The 20,273-nt window shown below is 40.5% G+C and overlaps 1 protein-coding gene across 2 annotated transcripts in view; it reads right to left on the reverse strand.

The window, feature by feature from the left end:
* The window catches only part of CRTC1 (CREB regulated transcription coactivator 1), a 42,839-nt gene that overhangs the window by 11,938 nt on the left and 10,628 nt on the right, over positions 1–20,273 (reverse strand). The window contains exons 2-9 of one of the 2 annotated variants that reach the window (XM_075723738.1): positions 10,525–10,641; positions 8,836–8,883; positions 5,778–5,915; positions 4,917–4,978; positions 3,912–4,006; positions 2,494–2,579; positions 2,044–2,087; positions 1,475–1,695 (exon numbers count right to left, since the gene is read on the reverse strand). In XM_075723738.1, the coding sequence (XP_075579853.1) occupies positions 1,475–1,695; positions 2,044–2,087; positions 2,494–2,579; positions 3,912–4,006; positions 4,917–4,978; positions 5,778–5,915; positions 8,836–8,883; positions 10,525–10,641 (811 nt within the window). The remainder of the gene's footprint in view (positions 1–1,474; positions 1,696–2,043; positions 2,088–2,493; positions 2,580–3,911; positions 4,007–4,916; positions 4,979–5,777; positions 5,916–8,835; positions 8,884–10,524; positions 10,642–20,273) is intronic. The other variant, XM_075723739.1, reaches the window with a different exon arrangement.

Below are 20,273 nucleotides of genomic sequence, written 5' to 3' on the forward strand. Positions count from 1 at the left end.
AGATCAGGAAGCGTTTTCAAAGCAACTCTATACTTACTGGTTTGGTTTTATACCGTTCACTTTGCTAATTATGGGTACGGCAAAAAATTTAGCGACCCAGTCTGGCCTAACTGCATGCAAGTAGTTTGTTTCTTTTTATACACACAACAGCGCTCGCAGCACAGACTCTCAGTGACAGCCCATCTCTGAAACTTTGTACAGTCTCTTCCGAGAGCAGAAAACTCATCAAAAAGATGCTGCAAGCTGCTGGCCTACTCTGTACTCAAATGGTTAAACCATCTTCTTGCTTCATTCTTTAATATAACTGCTCAGTCATAACACTACATTAACCTGATTACAATTACTTCCTTTTCCCAATATATGAGAGAACTTTTAAGTGGGTAAGGGAATCCTGTCTAACACAGGAAATACACTTGTATTTTTGGATACAGCACCTTATTTCTATTCTAGGAAATCAACTGACTGCAACTGTCACTGACAATGAAAAAATGCAACCCTCTTCACAACTATTCTTGAGTACAACCCAGTGAGATTATTTAAAAGACAACAATCACCAGCTTAAGCTATTTGCCTGTAATGTTAACAAGTCCTGAAGTTATCAGCTGATCAGTATGAATACTGTAAATGCCAGCCTGGCAAATAATGTTTGTTTGTGGATTTGGTTGGTTGGTTGATTTTTTTAAATAGTTGTCAGTATTGGCAAAGTCCAAAAACCCCAACAAACATAACTCAGACTCACCATGCTGAACAGCTCAAACAGCACTCAGGAAGAGCTTGCAACAAAAACTACACTGCTAGGAAGGCAACAATTTCAACACAAAGGCACCGTAGTGAGAGCTGTGAGATATCAAGGTGCGTACTTGGTATTGTTTCCCAAAGCCCAGCTATATTATATAGCCTGAATATTCAGGATATTTTCAAAACTTAAGCAGCCAAGCTTACAAAAACTAGCACACCTTGTAAAGGTTCCACGTTATTCTTGATTGCTCAAAAAAGAAAATTTGCTTCGGATGAAGCAAGCAATGTTCTCTCTCCAAAAGAACCCTCACACTGGAAAAAAAGACATTCTAAAGGAATGAAAACAAAAGGCCTACTTAAGATATTTCGATAACACAAGTGCTGTTGGGGTCAAGTACAATGAAGTACAAGGGAGGCACACTTTGGATGCTCTTCTCTCCTGTAATCTTATACATAAAATAAACAAAAAAACCCCAAACCCAAACCAGCAGATTTGGGCACCAAGAACGTGAGAAAAAATGAAAGACAATTTGTAACTCATATAACTAAATACAGCTTTCTCACTTTTTCATACAGAAATGGCTTGATAGAACTTGTTTACAAAGAAATGTCAATCAACAGCGAAGTGCAATTACCTCTCAGACAAAACAGTCATACCCAGCAATGCAACTTCTGTAATTTAAGACAAGTGACATATTATGGACAAACTGTAAAAACACCTCAGTTAGGATCTTACCCTGATTGGCAGTGCTGATGCCCAAGTGAGTCAGATTGGCAGCAAGATTTCCGGTGCTATTGGAGCTACTCAGGGCTGGGAATGTGGATTCCTCAGGATCTAACGGTGTCGGGAGAGGGGAAGGGAAATGGATGTTTGTCAGGTCTGGCAGGGAGCCGCCTGTGTTATGCGTGGCAGGAATCAGTGTTGTAGTGTTTTCCTGGTCAGCTGATGGAAAGATGCTAAGGAAGGGAGAGAGGGGGAAGGAAAAAAAAACAAAGACACATCTCAATTTAAATTTCAGCCTGGACAGATCTTTATAAAATCTATTTTAAAAAATGAAGGTGTCTTATACAGAATTATATATTGTATTTCTGATAAAACAGAGATGTAATAGCCAGTGGTTTACTCATAGAGGTCCGGGCTTGTCTTTTATCTATTGTGCTGTTATACCGTCTAAGGGCTTTTCAGAAAACTCAAAAGCAAGACAATGTTCAATATACAACATTCTTTCTTCAAGATCTCAATGCTCTTTAAAAAAAAAAAAAAAAACAAAAAAAAAAAAACCAAAACCATTGCTTAAAACTTACTTGATTCCTGGAACTTCACATGATTTAGGTCTTGATGACCCAGTCTAAAATAGAAGGAAGACATTTTTAAAGGCAAAGATACTGCTAGAGATTAATGTTCAGGATATATTTCAATTAGTAAGTTTTATTTAATTTAATACATTTCTACAGAAGAGCTATTCTTCTACACAAGAGCTCTGTGAAGCTCTTAGAAGATATCTGTCACCTTTTTTGCTTTATTGGCCCAAGGAGGCTCCAATTTTAAGAGTTTCTCCTGATATAATCAAACGTGTGCATTCACACATACCTATAAAGTGCCTTTCTGATCTAATGTTTAGTGATTTGTTGCTAAATACAGCATTTAATCTCTAATCTCTGCAAGTAGTTTGTCTTGGTTGACAATAGAGAATTAATTTACCTAAATATGTTTAGAAAGTAAAATCTCTACACTTTGAAATGTGAGATTCCTACCTTTTTAGTGTCCCATCCTTGCTTAGAGAGGGTTTTGTCTGCCTCAGAGGTGGTTTCCTCCATTCCAGGGACAGTCAGTAATAGAACTAAAAAAAATGAGAACAAAAGGAATCATAGGATAATATTAAGCTTCTCAGTAAGAAATTTTCAGATTGGAAGTTTAACCATTTGAAAACTCTTAAGTAACCCATTATCAATGAATATGAAACAGTGGCACTCCACTGTTATGAGACCAAAATTTAAAATACCAGACACCAGAAGAGACTAAAATTGTATTAATTAGCAAGGAGATGACATCAGCTTCAAAAAAACCCCCAAACAGTACTTCAAAAAAATTTTGGCCTCCAATTTAGTCTGCTTAGATCTAAATGGAAGACTGTATCTTGGGACCCAGTTTTTCCTATCTTTTGCATTTTGCACAAGTGATGTACACCTGGTACATCTAATGGGTGGCCAATAGGACAATTCCAGTGGGGAAAAATCCAGACCGTGTCCCCTAGGATAGAGCAAGCTGTTACTTCTCCATATTCCAAGCACATTCGTTTGTTCAAAGCAATCAACTGTTTCATCATGCTAATAGCACGGTGACAAAGAAACATCAAAAGAAAGCTCAGTCAGAGAGATGTATCAACAGAAGCCTTTCACACTGATGACTACAAATCCGTATTTATGCAACACCATTTAAGATGATCATTAATTAATGTTTTACAGCTCTAGAAGTATATGGCAGAGCTGCAGTACAGTGCATGTGCACCTGAGTGTTGCGTGTTCACCTCTCTCTGGGCGGTTGTTCAAGGATTACATTTCTCTACAGAGATTTAAGAGCTTTTTAATGTATTTCTTGAACTGACAGCAGGAACAAGGGCCAGCAGAGGGCACCAGAATTGTTAGTGCCGGAGGGCTGCGCTGCTCCAGCTCCTAACTGGAAATATTATCAGAGACTATTGTTTGTAAGCATTGCCTCTGAGGGTATACTCACCGGGGATCTCAATCCCATAAATAAAAACTAGGTGAAGTCTTGCTACTTTACGATATTGTATCACTGACCACAAAATGCCTGTGATCTCTACATTTGCCTAGAAGTTACTACAAACTGCAAACCTCTAGTACCACTGAGAGCAGTCTAACCACCAGAGTCCCACAAGCCCAGATTACTTTTCCCCATAGGGCAAGGTCTTAGAATAACAGAATACGGGGTTCAGGAAAATGTTCTAGCTTGGCTTTGTATAATCTTTTCTGGATCTCAGTACCCAGAAGAGTAAATGTGGTCCTTTGTTCCAATTCCTGCCTAACTGAATCTAGAAAGTGTTACGGATACCTGTATTTATAGAAACAGATGAACATCAATACACGTGCATATAATCTGAAGTACAATGCTTTGAATGTTACGAATATTTTTACTGTTTTTCTCTGTTTACCTCTTTTCTGCTGCATGTCCTGTGACCCTCCTGAAAAGGAATCTTGTTGAGCTGGAGTCATAGTACTCTGGTGCAAGGCAGAATCGGAATTTGTCCTGAAAGGAAGGCAAAACCAACATTTTTATTATCAGTTTCCCTAAATAAAAGAATGCTTAATCTCAGATAAATGTAACCAACTCAGTAAACCCTGAATACTCTGCATTAAAAACCCGAAATCTATATATGGCATATACCAGGCACCACTTCCTCGTGAAACAATCAATTCTCAGAATAAATTAGTTCAAGTTTGAAGAGCAATTGTTTCAATAATGGGATTGAGAGGAATACAGGATAAATCAGTTGCCATCATTAGAAAATAATTTGATATGCTTTGTTAAGATTACACATGATCAAATAACGCAATTTTTAAGTTGAAAGCTGCTTATACATATTTTGGTTATAGTAGTCTTTGAAAAGAAAGCATCCCTGTTTCGTAGGGAGGGAAAATGACTGGTTCAGGATGCGTGTACATTGTGGAGATGGGAACCTCCACGGTCAACACGTCTCTCGTGATGAACTGTCCTTCGCTCGGGAACGTCGGCCGCCACTTGGGCAACTCGGCACCTCCAGTGCCAGGAGCATGAGGGGTAGGAACAGCCAGCTCGGTGCTCCTTTCCACTCGAACGCTTGTGCAGGCCGACTAGCCCAGCCTCTGCACAGTGAGAAATATCCAAGTTTTTTTACAACTCAGCAATTTTGGGGTATGCCTTAGAACACCTGGCAAGATTTACCCTCAAAAAGATCACATTGGCTGACACACTTTAAGTTTAAAAGCAGGTCATCTAAAAGAATAAGCATAATGGAAGGAAAAAAAAAAAATCAATTTCTAAATTCAGGAAGTCGTGGCAATTCAGATGACCAACTGCTGTGGGGAATAATAAAGGCCTTTGTTGCACATGAGAGTGCTGTAGTATCAGAGAACGCAGCGCAAATACTAACACACATGCACACGACTGTGCTACTAACCTTCTCCAGCTCGTGTCCGATGGGGGTGACAGATACACAGTGCCATACGGACAGCTGTCCACGTGATTCCATCAGTTAAGGGGAAGAACACCACTTTCTCACTTAAGTAGGAGGCCTGTTTGAAATTTTTTCCTAAGGAATAATTCAAATTACCCTGTCAGAACCACTAAGTTCACATGAGAAAGGCAAGCAGACTCCCTATGGGGAACATACTGACTTTAAAAGGACACTCAAAACAAAATATGGTCTGAATTGTTGTAATGTTTGAGCAACAGGACAACCACCTTCCTTTTCCTTTTCAGAGCATCTACCTCTTCGCTGAGAAGCCATCATCTCTCCACTCTCCCACTCACACATCCCCTTTAGCCCCATCAAGCCAGTCTGATTGCAGCACATTTTAAGCCAGTCAGAAATAATCAGCTAATTCATTTTCACAAATGGCAAGAAGAAATCACCGTTGGCAAATGCTAAGCTGATGAATCAACGTGTAATAAAATGCACAATGAACTGCAAAGAATTACTCTGGTTTGGGTTTACTCAGTTCTGAAGGGAAACTCAGTTTCACCAAGACCGCCTTGCCTTTTCCATCAAAGGATCTCAATCCCTCTCAGCTTCATGTGTATCATTATCCCCACTTAGGGCTGAGGAAACAGAGAACGGTAAATGCTTACTTTACAGAATAGCAGGTATTTATAGACTGGATCACAGTTCAGAAAAAGCAGATGACATTAACTGCACAGAGATGGGAAGCAACTCTGCTGACAGGTGAGGAGGGGAGGAAGAAGGGAACTGTAAAAACTGAAAACCGTGATATTGTTGAAAAGGTAGGTGTTCACTGCCAGCTCATGAACCAAAGGATATTTGTCTTCCATGTTTATCCACAGAGAGAGGGCGTCGATGCGGGGAGCCGAGACGGTTTCTGTCACGATACACTCTGTCCACCAGACCATGATGCCGAGTTGTTCTGCTTGTGTCCAATCCTGATGACTGAAAAGGAGTCTGAGAGAGACATGTGAAGTTATAAGCAGAAAAATACATGCACGAGCACCCAGAACCTATTCACGTTGTATGCAAGGCTGTATTATTCTAAGGAATAAAACTCAAAAAAGATACGGACAAGTGTAGCCATGTAAATTTTTCATCCGACAACATTTTCACTACAGCCATGGAAAGCAATTACCAAGGCTATCTCTTCCAGACAGAGATTAGAGACAAGTGGAGGCAGACCATGCTAGACCTGCCCTCTCGTAAATCAGCACTGCTCTCCGACCTTTGCATCTCTAGAATACCACAAGTGAGCGTGGCAGGGAGCCTACTGCCAACTGCTGTTTACATTCCCTTGGTGCAGCATGCAGCATGCATCCAGAAGGAACATGCTGACAACCAGAGCTTAAACTACAAGGGCAGGAGATGCAGGAAGATGATGCACGGTGAGCCTAACATTCATCGGAACACGCCACGCTCCCTCAAAACTTCCCTTCACCCCTCCTTTCAGCATCATTATTTTAAGGGGACACTGATAGAATTGAAAGAAAAAGAAAAGCAGTTTCCTTCCTCCTCTGTCTAGAAAAAGTTACAGCACCCAGTATTTTTTAAGTGATTTTCATTTCTTTCAGGTTGCGCAGTGAACCTAGGTGGGTTGATTCCACTTTGAATCGTATCAGCGCTGTTATCTCGAGGGTATTTACGTGTCAGCAACTAATTTCAGACAATGAGGATGGCAGAGAAAAGACAGGGAAGATAAATTCCCAGGCTAAACCGGAAAACTTCTCCCACATTTTCAAGAGCCCTTCGCAGTGTATACCTGTGGGGAGGGGGGAAAAGGAAGTGCCGAATGGTCAACCTCTACTCCTACTTCAACAGCAATATATGGGTCTCTGGGGGAAAAAAAGCTACACAGTCTTCCACTGCTTGCCAATGTGAACAGCTTTGCTGAGTCCCTCAACACCATCTGTTTGGAAATCCAAAATTTCCTCCTCCATTCAGGTGCTGAACGTGGCAAACGCACTGTCCTCTCTGCCAAGCCATGAAACCATCTGGCTTCCACATTAATCTTTTTTTCTTTTTCTCTTTTTTTTTCTTTTAAAGTGTCCAGCTTTGGCTCTTTAAATGATTATTTCTAAAAAGTTTTACATTTATTTTTAAATGTTTTGTTTGTAATAATTTTTTAAAGAGTCTTTCTACTATTTTAAACTCTTTTCTATTTAGTAAATATTAGTCTCCTCTCCCTCTATGAACACATAACCGTGTTAATATAAATGGATGCAAAGTGGCTGTGGTGTTTATTTTCTCATTTCTGGGCCAACATTTTATATGCAGCAGAATATTGCTTAAGTCAACATGGGACTAGCAAGAGAGCACAGTGACTTTACCGTACTCTCAGTCATTAAGATCATGGTGTTTTGCTTCAGTTCCTTCACAAGTATGACTTTCTTATATGAAGACTTAGAAACCTCAAGTCATAGCATCTCAATTTTAAGTAATTTAAATTAAAACTTGTTGGTTTAATCTCTGCTGCAAACACTAAACCACAATACAGTTCTACCTAACCGGCACCACACAGAACTGGGAATATTCGTAATTCCAAAACAACAACAAAAGGTCTCAAACTCTTCCTTGTACTGTTGTTACATCAATTCATCAAAAAGGCAGCAAAATTTGCAAATACATGCATGCTTGGTAGGTCAACAGGAAAAGCAATTTCCTATGCCAGTGGTCCCAACCACAATGTTACTAAAAAAGGAGAAGCCAGTCTGAAGCATACAGAATGCAGACCTCACCTGGAATTTAAAAGGAAGCCAATGCATGTGAGCATACAAACAAAAAGCTGAATGCAAAAATAGTTACTTCTTGAGTTTTTCCTTTTTTTGGCACAACTTCTATACAAAAACACCAGAAAAATCTAATTTGAGTGGCACAAGTAAACATGGACCATGCCCCGTCACAGGGCTACAATTTACAGAGCGAGGAATTTTTGGGCAACGCTGTTGTCTGGCTTTCCAGGAACAAAGATCCCAAGTGAATCCCTAAGTTGCTTAGGGAAATCAGAAAAGACAACAAACACTCCAGAAAATGGGCATCACCTCCAACAGGTCTAGCTTCTCTCAGGAACCATCCCATGAAACTTACTCTGGACCAAACACCAGGCAACACACCTTCATTAAAATCCCCATCCCTGCAGGGCATGTGATGCTTAACTATAGTAAACAACTGCGATTAAAAAAAACCCAAAGAACAGATCTAAGCATCAATTTTATTTGGAAAATGAAGAACTAGAACTGTTTTGCTTCCCTGAAAAACATTCAAGGATTTGAGATCAGAACCAAAACTCCACAAAACATTAAAAAAAAGCAGCAGCTAAATACAGACGGGAAGGAAAAAGCTCAGCGCTCTAAAGCAACAGTGTCCCTTTAAGATTTATCAAGACGTTGACTTAAGGAATAAAAATGAGCAAGACGGATGAGGGGGAAAGTGAGGAGTGGTACCTACTGACAGGTCACATTTCGGTGCCCCCGGTGACAAGCAGCATTTGGGTAATCATTCTGCCTTTCCCGATGGAGTTTAACATGCAGGCTAAGTGCACATGCTCAGAGATTGCTTAAACCACAGGCCAAGCCAGTGCCAAATAAACCACCGTCTGCACCAAATTAATCCGCCATAAATCACGAGTAATCACATGACAGACCACAGCAAGTCCAGGGAGTCTGTACAGGAATTATTATGCATGTTCCAAACTGGGATGCATGGCAAAACCTGTATTTATGTGACAGACCATAACTCCTTTGGAGCTGGGACGGTGAATCAAATAAATACTGTGCATACCAGAAAAAGTGTAACATGTGCTAAAATACGTATCTACCTGGGCAAACAGTACACCAGTCCTAAATACGTATTTGCACAAACCTAAATACTTGTTTACCAAAGACACAGGAACTGCTCCAAAGGCTTCTGCCAGAGCTCCGTTGTGCTGCAAATGCAAAGAACCAAGATTCTCAGACACTAACGCTCTCCCCAGAGACAACCAGCCAGGCTTCACCTGATCGGCACATCGTACAAGTATCTTTTGGCAATTTCATCGTATTTTAGCTTAAAATTGAAAAACCTGGAAAGCATTCATCACTGATACAAACACATGACTTGTTTTGTTGCTTGCCACCATTTGTTATCTGTAACAGTATTAACTTTGGATTTGTGTGTGTGTGTGTGTGTGAAAAAAATATACAAAAACCTGGAGTTTAAGGACAATTTGTTTCCATATCCTCCTCCAGTCATTCATAAACTTTGGAACATTCACTTTCAAGCACTCTGTTAGCTTCAGGACTAAAAGAGTCTATGTAATAACCATCAGTGATGGCCATCGAGCACAAAAATACTGAAATACGATTGCTTAAAAAGAACAGTAGCTGTGAACCTCCGTAGCAAGAAACTAAAGACAAAAACTTGTTGAGACCAGACGTCTGTGGAGTAATGCTAAGGACTTCATAACATTACAAATCTCTGCACTGTATTCCCTAAAGGCAACCAGATTAAAATGGACATTTGCTTCTCCTCTTGCACGAGGGTCAATCTTTTAACCTCCACAAATTCAGCTGTCTACATGTATTTCAAAAGGCACTGTTAGATGTTATTGTCATCAATAGTTTCTCTGTATTTATTAAGTGAGCCTTCATCAGAAAAACCACAAACTGCAAAATTTAATTCTTACCACATCCGTGTGAGATAAAAGGTAAGTGTTGCTGCTCAAAAAAGGCAAACTAATGCAGAAATTTTAATTATTTTGAGCACTCTAAATCAACTAACTATAGAAATCAGGAGTCCCAAAATATCCATCACTAATCCTATCCACTATACAACATCTTATGTCCAAATATGTTTACTAACAGCAAAACTTTCATATAAAACAATAATTTTCTGTTTATAGTGCATTACCTCTGGAGTCACAACAGCAGGAGGAAAAAAAAAAAAAACAACAAAAAAACCCAGTACATTTCTACATTTACTTTTCAGGCAGACCAAGGAAAAGTGACTATTGTGATACTGGTTTGTGTCCCATTCCCCCTTCTCCTCCCCTAAAATCCATGCGTTACTCCCACGGAACATGCACACCACCATGGGGTGCTTCTTCCACACCCCCATCTGCCAGCGCTTTCCGCATCACCTTGCATTATTTGCTTCCACTTTTGCTTTGAGTCTACAGTATCTTCGCAGAAGATTTCATTATGAATTTGGTACTGAACAAAAAACCCCCCACCACCACCACGAATATTCGCTGACAAAGAAATTGCCTTGCCTCTGCGTATTCTTGACACAGAAGCATCACGACTGGGGACAGGAGAACTAATATCTAACACTAGATATATACAACACAAAAATTATAGATATATACAATACAAAATACTAGATATATTCAATACAAAAATACAACACACCCCATACACAACTACACTCCATTACAAAAGAGCAAAAAGTTTTAAACCAGGGTGACCTGCTGAGGCCATGGTGCCATGTTCTGAACAAGCAGCTAGCTCATGGTCTTCTGTGAGGAAAAAATAGCACGCAGGCACAGCACTGATCACCAAAAAAGAAAGAACCCCCCTATTAAACTCACCTGGAAGGGCAGATCCATGGCACTGTTTCCAATCTGATTCACATTTGGCAGTGACCCACCGTAGTACTGGGCACGACTCTGTCCCAGTTGCAAATACTGGGTTTTCTGCAGCTGTAACTGAAAGAAAAGGAGGAGGAAAGCGTAAGGACAACTCATTTATTTTTCAACTGCTTTAGCTGACTCAACTCGACACCATGTCCGTTATCGCCGAGAATGGATACCATCTATAAACAGCATGAATTCAACTTCTCCACAAAGCACGGCTGGCAAACTGCCACGTTAGGTCTTGAGTGATAGTGTAAAGTGATGGAAGAAAAATCAACTTCATCGTCAGCGATCGTATTCAATTTCCAACAAATAACCACCACGTGAAACCACATGGTTCTTATGTCACCTGCTATTCTGAAAACCGGGACATAAAAACCCCATGTCACTCAGACCATGACCCTAATATAAAAATTAACCAGCTGTTCATGTGTGCGATATACAAATAAGAAACTAATCTTAATTTAGTATATTGAGTATACTGTTTAACCAAATATTCAACTTTTTAGCAATCTAGATAACAGAGACGTCAGAGCAAGTTGTAGCTTTCCACCAGTACATAAGCGTTCTTGTTTCCTGCACCCACCAGGAAAAGCTCTGCAGGAAGGGCAGAGGCACAAGTTTTCAAAGCAAACCCAACCAACCAAAGCAAAAGAGAACAGCAAAGAATTCCTTACTGAACATGCATGAAAACAAATGTGACAGTCTGCAAAGTTTCACTAAATGCTAGGTATCACTCTCCAGCTCTGAATGACACCTCTCTACTAAAATATTCTAGTATGCTTTCCCGTAGTTGTATAGATTTCTGGTGTACAGAAAGGCGTGCAAGAAGAAGCTGTTTCTTTTCTACTCAAACCTCAACTTATTTTCCTTGTCACTTCTTTCAGAAGACTATACTGTCTCAACAGCTCGTTAATAAGCGCTACCATTTTTGATCAATCTTTTGTTAGTGACCTTTCTCAATTTTTTAGTTTAGTAGTACCAGTATTTAAAATAATTCCTCATTCAATTCTGTAAATGTTTCCACTCAACACATCTAGGTTTAATACCACGCTGCCACTGAAGCCCTATTTTACATTGATAAAGCAGAATTTGCAATCATCCGAACACAACAATCCTGCTCCCAGGGATGCATCTTCCAAGGACTCGAGAAACTACAATTAAAGTAGCAAAGAAATGAGCTTACATAAGTTCCCTCTCCTCCCACTGTGGAGGAGTACGTATTTTATAATGTATGTTGTTCCTCACTAGATGTCAACTGGCTGGTTTTGCACTCTGAAATGCAAGAACATTCCTAGATTGGTAGCAAAGGATTGTTTAAAGACTAAATGTTCAGATCTTGGACTAGATGCAGGTTGGTTGCTAAGGTACAGCAGTGTGTACATCAACAAATCTGGTTTAGTTTCATTCAAACAGATCCGAAAGCCTTTGTCTCGCAATGCCACAATTCTGAAGAGCAAAGTTTGGAAAAGTACTAGAAAACGCGGCATCCCCAAAACCGGATGTTTCTATGGGGTTTTTTCTTCACACTTTCTTCAAGCAAAGGAAATGGCAGGATGGAAACGAGTAGTCCTGCCTCTACAGCTTTACCACAAAGGCCCTGAGGTTGAGTGAAGATGTTTCTAGCAAAGCAAAGGAAGAGCTAGCACCTTCCGTGTTGACAAGGTGATGCATGCAGAGTCCCCTGATAAAACGGCAACACACAAGCAGGGACGCTGAGCGGCGGTGACAGTGAAGATACCACGCTGCGCACCGGTAGCACCAAGACAGGACAGAGAGCAAAGGGACCAGTCTGCTTACATCGTGCTGACACGATATAAGTATATATCGTATATTAATGTATGTATATTAATGTGGTCCCTCAACAGAGGAGGAGAAAACGAGATCACCCCGAGGGAAACAGTGCATGCAGTCTTCCGACTGTATCCCTAGGAAAGCAACTCAAATACCCTTTATTCACACAATCTCCCCTAGAAGCCACCAATTTCCAAATACACAGGCAGTCAAAATCTACTGCTTTAGCCGAGGGACCAAATCAATCCAAGGCTTCCAAGACAGCTCTTAGAGATGAAACCTCTGTATGGAGCAGGCGCTCTCAAAAGCCTCAACGATTTGGGCAGGACACCAGTCACAAAGCGGCTAATGGTTTTTTTCTTAACCAAAGGGCAGATAAATTCCCTCAGCCCGAAGACTTATAAAATATTCACAGTGCGCCGTATCAAACGGTTCAACAAGATCCCATCTAAAAAGCAGGAAAGTGCCCCCCTCCCCCCCCGCTTTCTTTTGCAATCTTTTGACACGCAATTACAATCCAGTGCTCTCTAAGCAATACATGAAATTAGAGAAACGCTCCGCGCTGGTATCATTTAATGAGTCACAGCCCCTCTAACTCATAGCTGCAGATCACTAAAAGCACAATATCAGAACTAGCTGTGCTTTTTGCCTGGCCCGTACATATGTTTTTGTTGTTAAAAAAAGGCTTGCTTGGGATGGGTGCCAAGCATTGAAGTAACTATTTCAACAGGTGTTGGTTTCTTTTAAAGAAGCCCGGGGGTGTGTGTGGGGGGGGTTGCTTTATGTTTTTTTAATGTTTTGGCCTTCCCCAGTACATACCTACCTCAAAGCGGAATGTAATAAGGAGGTCACGACCATTTGTCTTTCCACTGCAGTTCAACGTGGAAATGAGGAAACACAAGAGATCGAGAACTAAAGCGGTTCTCAAGAACGAGCTTGTTAAATGGCTTTGCAGTATCATTAATTTTAGTAACGCTACCTTCGATAAACACTTTTGGAGATCCATGCCAAAAATAAGAAAACCGATTGCTTGTTATTGCTATCATACATCATTACACCAGCGTGCAGATCTGTAGCGGTTCCTCTCTTCAGCCTCCTGCCTTCGCACAGCGAGCGGCCCCCAGACTACGCGGTTTATAGGAGACCATCAACAACTGCCACTTGCAATCTCTGAAGATCAAGCGTAAGCAGAGCAGGCCAGCGTGCCGAGCGCCTCAAATCTCCAGCTTTTTCGCTGGGAAGAAAGCGTTTTTAAATACCGCGACATTAGACCTTACTGTCATTCCAGCAGGAGATCTCAAGCAAGATCAGCTCAAGTCTTTCCTCAAGCAGAGGAGCAGCAAAAAAACCTGCAAATGTCACTGTCATGCTTCGAGATAACTCAGGAGTCTCACGTCTTACTAAGGGGACCTGTGCGCAAGGAAAAGCAGCGCTGAAAATGAAAGCAGACATCGGTTGTGACTAAAATGAACATTTCCTCCTTTTTCTGTAAAACTACCTTGCGAGGTAAATTAAGTATACTGCACAATTTGGGGATTGGGGATTAGGTTTGAAGAGGGGGGTTGTGGGGTTTTATTTTAAAAGGAAAAAAAAAAAAAAGCCTTTTCTTAATAGAAAAATTCAGATTACTCTTAAAATGTTAACAAGTCTCATGACAACTCTAGCTTTATCTCCTAGGGTTAGATTCAATTAGTGACAACTTGCTTTCTATATGAATTTAGATAGCAAAGTATGATAATGAATTACTTAGTGTTCACCAGACATATTAATTTCTTGAACCATGAGAACTCAGTGACTCTACATTACAGCTTTTCCATTTATGTATTATGTGGCCAAGATAATAGCTCCTTGACAGTTGAAAATACTGCTAAATTCCAGGTCTTTCCTGAGAAAGCTTTTGGTAAGGAAAAAGCTTTTGCTTGTTAAACAATTTTGTTTCTGCTTGGCATTCTTGCTCAGAAGAAATGTTTCCCAAACGACAGATCCTAACTGAATCTCTAATTTTCCCTCCACCAGCATTTCTCTTATGCTACTTAAAGAAAAAAATGAAGATTTTAAGTTAAAACCCAATTTAACCGTTAAAAACCAAATACTTCTGCACAAGCAGTTTTCTAGAATAGCTGAAAACATTCCCCAAATAAAAGGTTGACACACTGTTGGTTTGCCAGATTTGAAGTTATGTTAAAACCAATAAATTGCTGCAATGCTTCAAGAGTAACAATCTGCGAGGCAGTAGCAGCATCTTTACAGCAAACAGGAAAGGAATCATTACCTTTCCATGTACTAATCAGGAGTTTGCAAGCAATTACATTCTTAACTCAGCCATCAGCTGAATAACATGACGCGATCTTACTCTGGTTAATGGCACTAGACACACACAACGCTGGTAAGAAATCAAAAATTTTCGATTTAACACAATCACTGACTTGCTAACAATGGAACACTCTTCCAGACACTAGCTTTTACGTGAACCCGTTTATATGAACTACCTCAATTTTTCCATTTGGATTGGGTTAAAGTTTGCTGGATGTACAGCTGTGTTTGTAGGGAGAGATTCAAGTTAAACAATAATTAAAAAAGAAGGAGAGAAACACATCCCTCAAAGCATATCCAGTTTTCCTACAGACTTTCTAAGTGTCCAAAATATGCAGATGGGAATCAAAGGAAGCATTTTACTAAAATTCAACACTTCAGCTTCTCTAAATTCTTCCCCCAAAAATCTGGGCAAATTACAAACTTATGGACAGAACTCAACTGTAATCAGACAGCAAATCTGACGCTAGAATGAAGTCAATCAAAATCCACTCTAACCGCTTCTTTTAAAATGCCCTTTTTAATACATAAAAATTTGATTCCCATAAGTGCAATAAAAGGGTGGAGTGTCCTTTTGATAAAAAAAACCCTAAGATATCTGATGAATACAGGAAGTAAGATTTCATGATAACTGCTCTTTTGCTGGTTTGCAGTTTCCATACCAAGCTTTCTTACAAATTTTAGCTTTCCACTTTAGAAAGCTTTCTCTTTAGCACGTTGATGCTAATAAGCAGCAAAACGAGTGCAGATTACAATTAGAAATGTCTTATTGAAGCTTAATTGGAAATGAAATTCTGTTTAAAGGATTAACTGGAAGTTTTAGAGACTGCATGATAGGCAAATCCTGTTGTTCAAGTCAGTTCCAAGTTTCCCAGTTGGATACGTCTGAAATGTCTTAGGAAGGCTTTCTCCTAGAGCAACCAGAGGCAGGACCAAGAAAATACAGTCGCCTGGAGTTTTTAAACCGGCTGGCATTGATTTGGCATCCTCAATAATATGTCACTCCTATTTTTTGATCTCTCCCTAGGAATGAACTCACAGCCCAACTCTTGGTAGAAAGCTCTGCCTCAATGAAAAGGCACTTATACTACTATTTTTGGCCTCCCTGCAGAAAAGCCAAAGATAGGCAGTAGAGACCAAGTGCCCCTTTATCCGCAGAACTGGACTTTTCCAATTACAGGCAGGGCAGCAAAAGAGAAACTTTCCAGGTCAAACGTGCACGCTCTGCCTCTCCTGCGAGCAAGCAGAAGGCAGAGTCTCCCAAACTACTAATCTGGCTTCTTTCTCCAGCACGAAATTAAACACCAAGTCAAACAAACCCTCGAGACAAGTCAGTTACTCAGTGGAATCCCAGGGGAAGTATTTGCTTCAAAGGGAGATTTCTTCCCATTCACAATCCTCATGTTGATAAGAAACGCAAATACAGTCTTAAAAAGAAAGATAAGTTAACATCAATTTAATGATTCACAGTTATTGCATTCTGGCTTAGTGGCAATATAGCCACTAGCTAAAAATCACCTAATTACCCATCTAACTATTAAATTTAAAAAGTTCTTTCTGTTTGTGTCCAAGTTGCCAAAAACTATCCAACAATTAACTAACTGCTCTGACCACCAAAAGAGTTTGGCTCCTCCCTTCCCCTCACACTAACCCTCTTCTGTTAATATTCTAAAGTTCGTATTAGAATTTGAATTTTAAAAACTCTGCACTCGCTACCCAACCAATTTCTAAAATTAATATACATCAAAATAACTGCTCATTTACTAAAACCACCCTCCATGAAAGCTGTCTAGAATTTATTTAATTAAATGAGGAGGGATTCACAAATCAATAAAAGAGAATCCTGGTAAGCCAAGGAAAAGAACATTTAAATGTTAGCCACAATTTCATTAATTATAGCAGGTATTCATCTGCCAGTCCCTCCCTACATCAACAGACTCAGACACAATCTCATTAAAGCCAAGAACCTAAAATTAATATCAATAATGAGAAGACACAGAAGGTTATGAGCAGAAAAGTTTCACGAGCAACGGAGGGTGTAGTTTTATAACACAACGGGGCAGATTGCACCGTGGGGAGCACAGCCCCAGTGCTCTGGCTGCCTCTTCTGTCCCAGGAAAGCTGTATAACCTCGCCGCTCTGCGCCCAAGCTCTTACGACCCGAAAGAAACCCGGTTAAAGAAGCTGACCCAGCAGAAAAACCGCGTGGGTTAGCTTGGTTTCTCTTAACTTGCTCACCCCACAGCCAGGTGAATTTCTGATAGCAGGAGGGAAACAGGAGAGAGCAGCGGCAGCCGACAAAGGGACAAGTTCTTCCGACGTTCAGCTACCAGGCTAACGCAGCTGTACGCTCCGATTTCACACCAAGCTTGAGGGCTGCCTGCCGAAGCTGGTGTCTGAGCAAACCTCATCTTCGCTCTCACGCAAGCTGGGAAGAATGAAAAGAATGAGTCAAATGAACGACGAGAGAACGGGCCTCGCGCTACAGCAGCCCGGCATTTCTGTCTGCACCACCAAAGCTCCGCAGGACGCTACGTGAGCAATTAAAGCCTTTTTCAGGGGCAATTGCTAATTTTCAGGTTACTCAACACAAAGTATCAGGAGTGTGTCAAAATTACCAGCTGGGGTCTAAAGTACTACGTCTCCTGGAGTCCACTGGACCTGTGCTGCAAGCGTATAAAGCATTTTAAAAACCAAAGACCTGCTGTTGGGTTTCCCCCCCCGAGTACCAAGTGTATCAAATCGGACGTTCAAAGCATCAATTTCTTCTATTTTACTGCTTGCATCTTAGTTATCCTCCTATAAAATGAGAATGATCACACCAGAAGAACATCGTAAAGATTAAGTTGGTTTTGAACTACTCAGACTCCTTAACAGAGTAAGGCACAGAGCACTTCCCTGGGGGTTTAATTATCCTATCAGCAAACCAAAGCGTGAGTGGTGCGCTCTATGGCCCAGAGCTACCCTCTGAACAATGGGGATAAATCAAGATATTCAACAGCCTCCCAGTAAGCCACCATTATCTCCTTTTGTGCTGAAAGAGGCAGGGGTCTCTCAGTCTCACTACGGGAGTGGGGAATATATGATAAATTAATTAAAGACTATCATACTGCTCACGCAGAAGGAGAAGAATGAAGATTGGAAAGACTTTTGGAATGCTTGACTTTTTAATCTATATAATGCTTTTGTAGTTTGAGTACAACCGATAAGTTAATACTGACCGTTTTTATAGTGCTATCAAGTTTTTGACAATTTATTGCAAAGAATAAAAGAAGACTTCCATTATTTAGATGTTACAGATTAAAATCCACCTACACGTGTTATCTAATAGCTGAATAGGTGGCTAAGAGATGGATGTCTATTTGCAGTTTTAGCCCTTTACTTTCATTTTCCAAGTAATTAAAAATTAGATGATGAAATCTAGTAACATCAATACTTTCCCTTTCATCTGAGCATGCACCCGCAGAAGTGTGTACATGACAGATGTTTGTTTTAAATCCAAAGCACGTCCTGATGGTCAGGGGAAATAAACGTTATGATGTAAACCCACTTCTCTTAAATTCTCCTTCAGAGCACCTAATGCTACTCTGCCTAATACAAAAGAAAAAGGTGCAGTATCGGGAAACTACAGCTCGGGTTCTTTTATCAAAGACACCAATTCTCTAGAAAATGGCTTGACCACAGAGCTAGATTAAAAATATCTAGAATTACACAGAATTATGCAGTCTGCTATCAGCCCCTTAAAGCTAATGCATGCTGAAATATAAAAAGGGAAGTCTGAAAACTGCGTTCCTTTAAAAATCAGAACACATTTAAATGTGTGTGCTGCAAAGCAAGGGACGCTGTTCTTCTATTTCTGAATAATCAACCGTTCATGGCAACAACAAAAAGCGAACACGGCACACAGAGTAATGCTAGAATAGGAAAAGCGTAGCTAGCTTCTTCACAACTCTTCCTGGCTAATGGAGACAGACTACACGGACTAATTTATCAAAGAAAAAGACAAGAGAATCCCTTGCATTTCTCTCTCATTTGGGCTGTCACAATCAGGAAGAAACAGCATCAAGCCAAATTTCTAAAGTAACTTATTTCCTGCAATTTCAAGTACCGATCCAACAGCAGCAGCGGATCCAAATGCACAGCTGTTCCTCCCAGGAAGACTGGTAAAGGAAATGAAGCCTGAAGTTTAGAGGAAAGGTATAATCCGCAGTGATAGCAGCTGCTCTGTCTGGGTCACTTGGGATTTAAAATATTCCATCATCAGCTTTGTAACAAAATGTTTTGCAATTTTCATTTTTATTTTAGTATGTTTTTATTTTCATAAAAGTGAAGATTTTAACACTGGCTAGAAACAGACAAGTGTGGACAAGCCGAGCAAAAGTTTCCCTTGTTGCCTCTGCCAATCATATTTGGCCTTCAAATGCTATTAGCATCCTAGCGCAATAGATATTGCAGAGAAAAGTACTACCAAGCCAAAACAGGAAGCCAAATGTCTACTACAAACTAAGTGAAAATTACCACGAAAAAATCCAGACATATGATATGAACTGGACTTGAACCCATGCTTTTAGAACTGCTACATCATTGTTTACTCTTCCATCACCGTAAGTGTCATTTAAGTCACTTTCAAGTGTTGGATCCATCATCACATGGACATGTCAGGACACAAACAGAAAAACTCTGCAGGCCAGCCAAACACAGTCATTAAGAATAAAAATTCAAGAAAAGAAAAAAAAAAAAGGCATTTTTTTCTGCTTTTTTTCTTTTAGGGAAGGAATCTGTTGTAATATATTGGAATTTAGCAGCCACAAAAGAGCAACAGCTTTGTTTCTGCCACACCGAAACACTTGACAACCAACTCTTTGCTCATAGCAGAGCTGCAAACACAAGGCCAGCACTGCACTTGATTTTTACCAGTGAACAGCTATGGTACCCTACCAAACATACTGTTCAAGGATTGAGGGGGTTCCCAATGCACTAAAATACTCACATTTTCTCAAAGACTTCAGAAATGAACAGCAAAACGGGAGGGGACGTATTCGAGGGCCAGAACCAAAGGGATTCTGCTCCAGCCTGTGTGTGTCCCAGGTCACATGAACCCAGTCCGAGGGTCTGCGGGGAGGGAAGGGGAAGCAGAATCCTCCCCCTCTATCTCACGGAGCCAGAGCTTGAAAGGAAAGAGGAATGCTCCCCAGACGCCATGAAAAAATAAACTGGGAATCAGAAGAAGGGCTTTTCATCGATAGAGTAATGAAATCTGCTAGTCAGAGGAAAAGGGAACAGCAAGACAGCTAACTTAAGATTTTATAAACCCGATTAAGCTTAAAGGTTACCCGACAGTATTACATACACGCTGCAATTCCAGTTGCTTACCAGTAAAACTGTAAGGTCTCAAAGGGTGTGCATCTACTGGAACACCTGCGTGGGTCCCTTGCAGCTGCGTAAAGCCTCTACAAAATTAAGGCAGTCCTGAATGATTCTGTGCTTTGAAAAGGAGAAAGGAGATGATGCAGTAAGCTCTTATCGCTAGCGCCTAGGACAATGCTAGCCACTTGAGGAAGGTACTCCCATCGGTTTCTTTTCGGGACTATGTAAAA

Source organism: Pelecanus crispus, chromosome 20 (genome assembly GCF_030463565.1).
Source record: "Pelecanus crispus isolate bPelCri1 chromosome 20, bPelCri1.pri, whole genome shotgun sequence".
Classification (NCBI taxonomy): domain Eukaryota; kingdom Metazoa; phylum Chordata; class Aves; order Pelecaniformes; family Pelecanidae; genus Pelecanus; species Pelecanus crispus.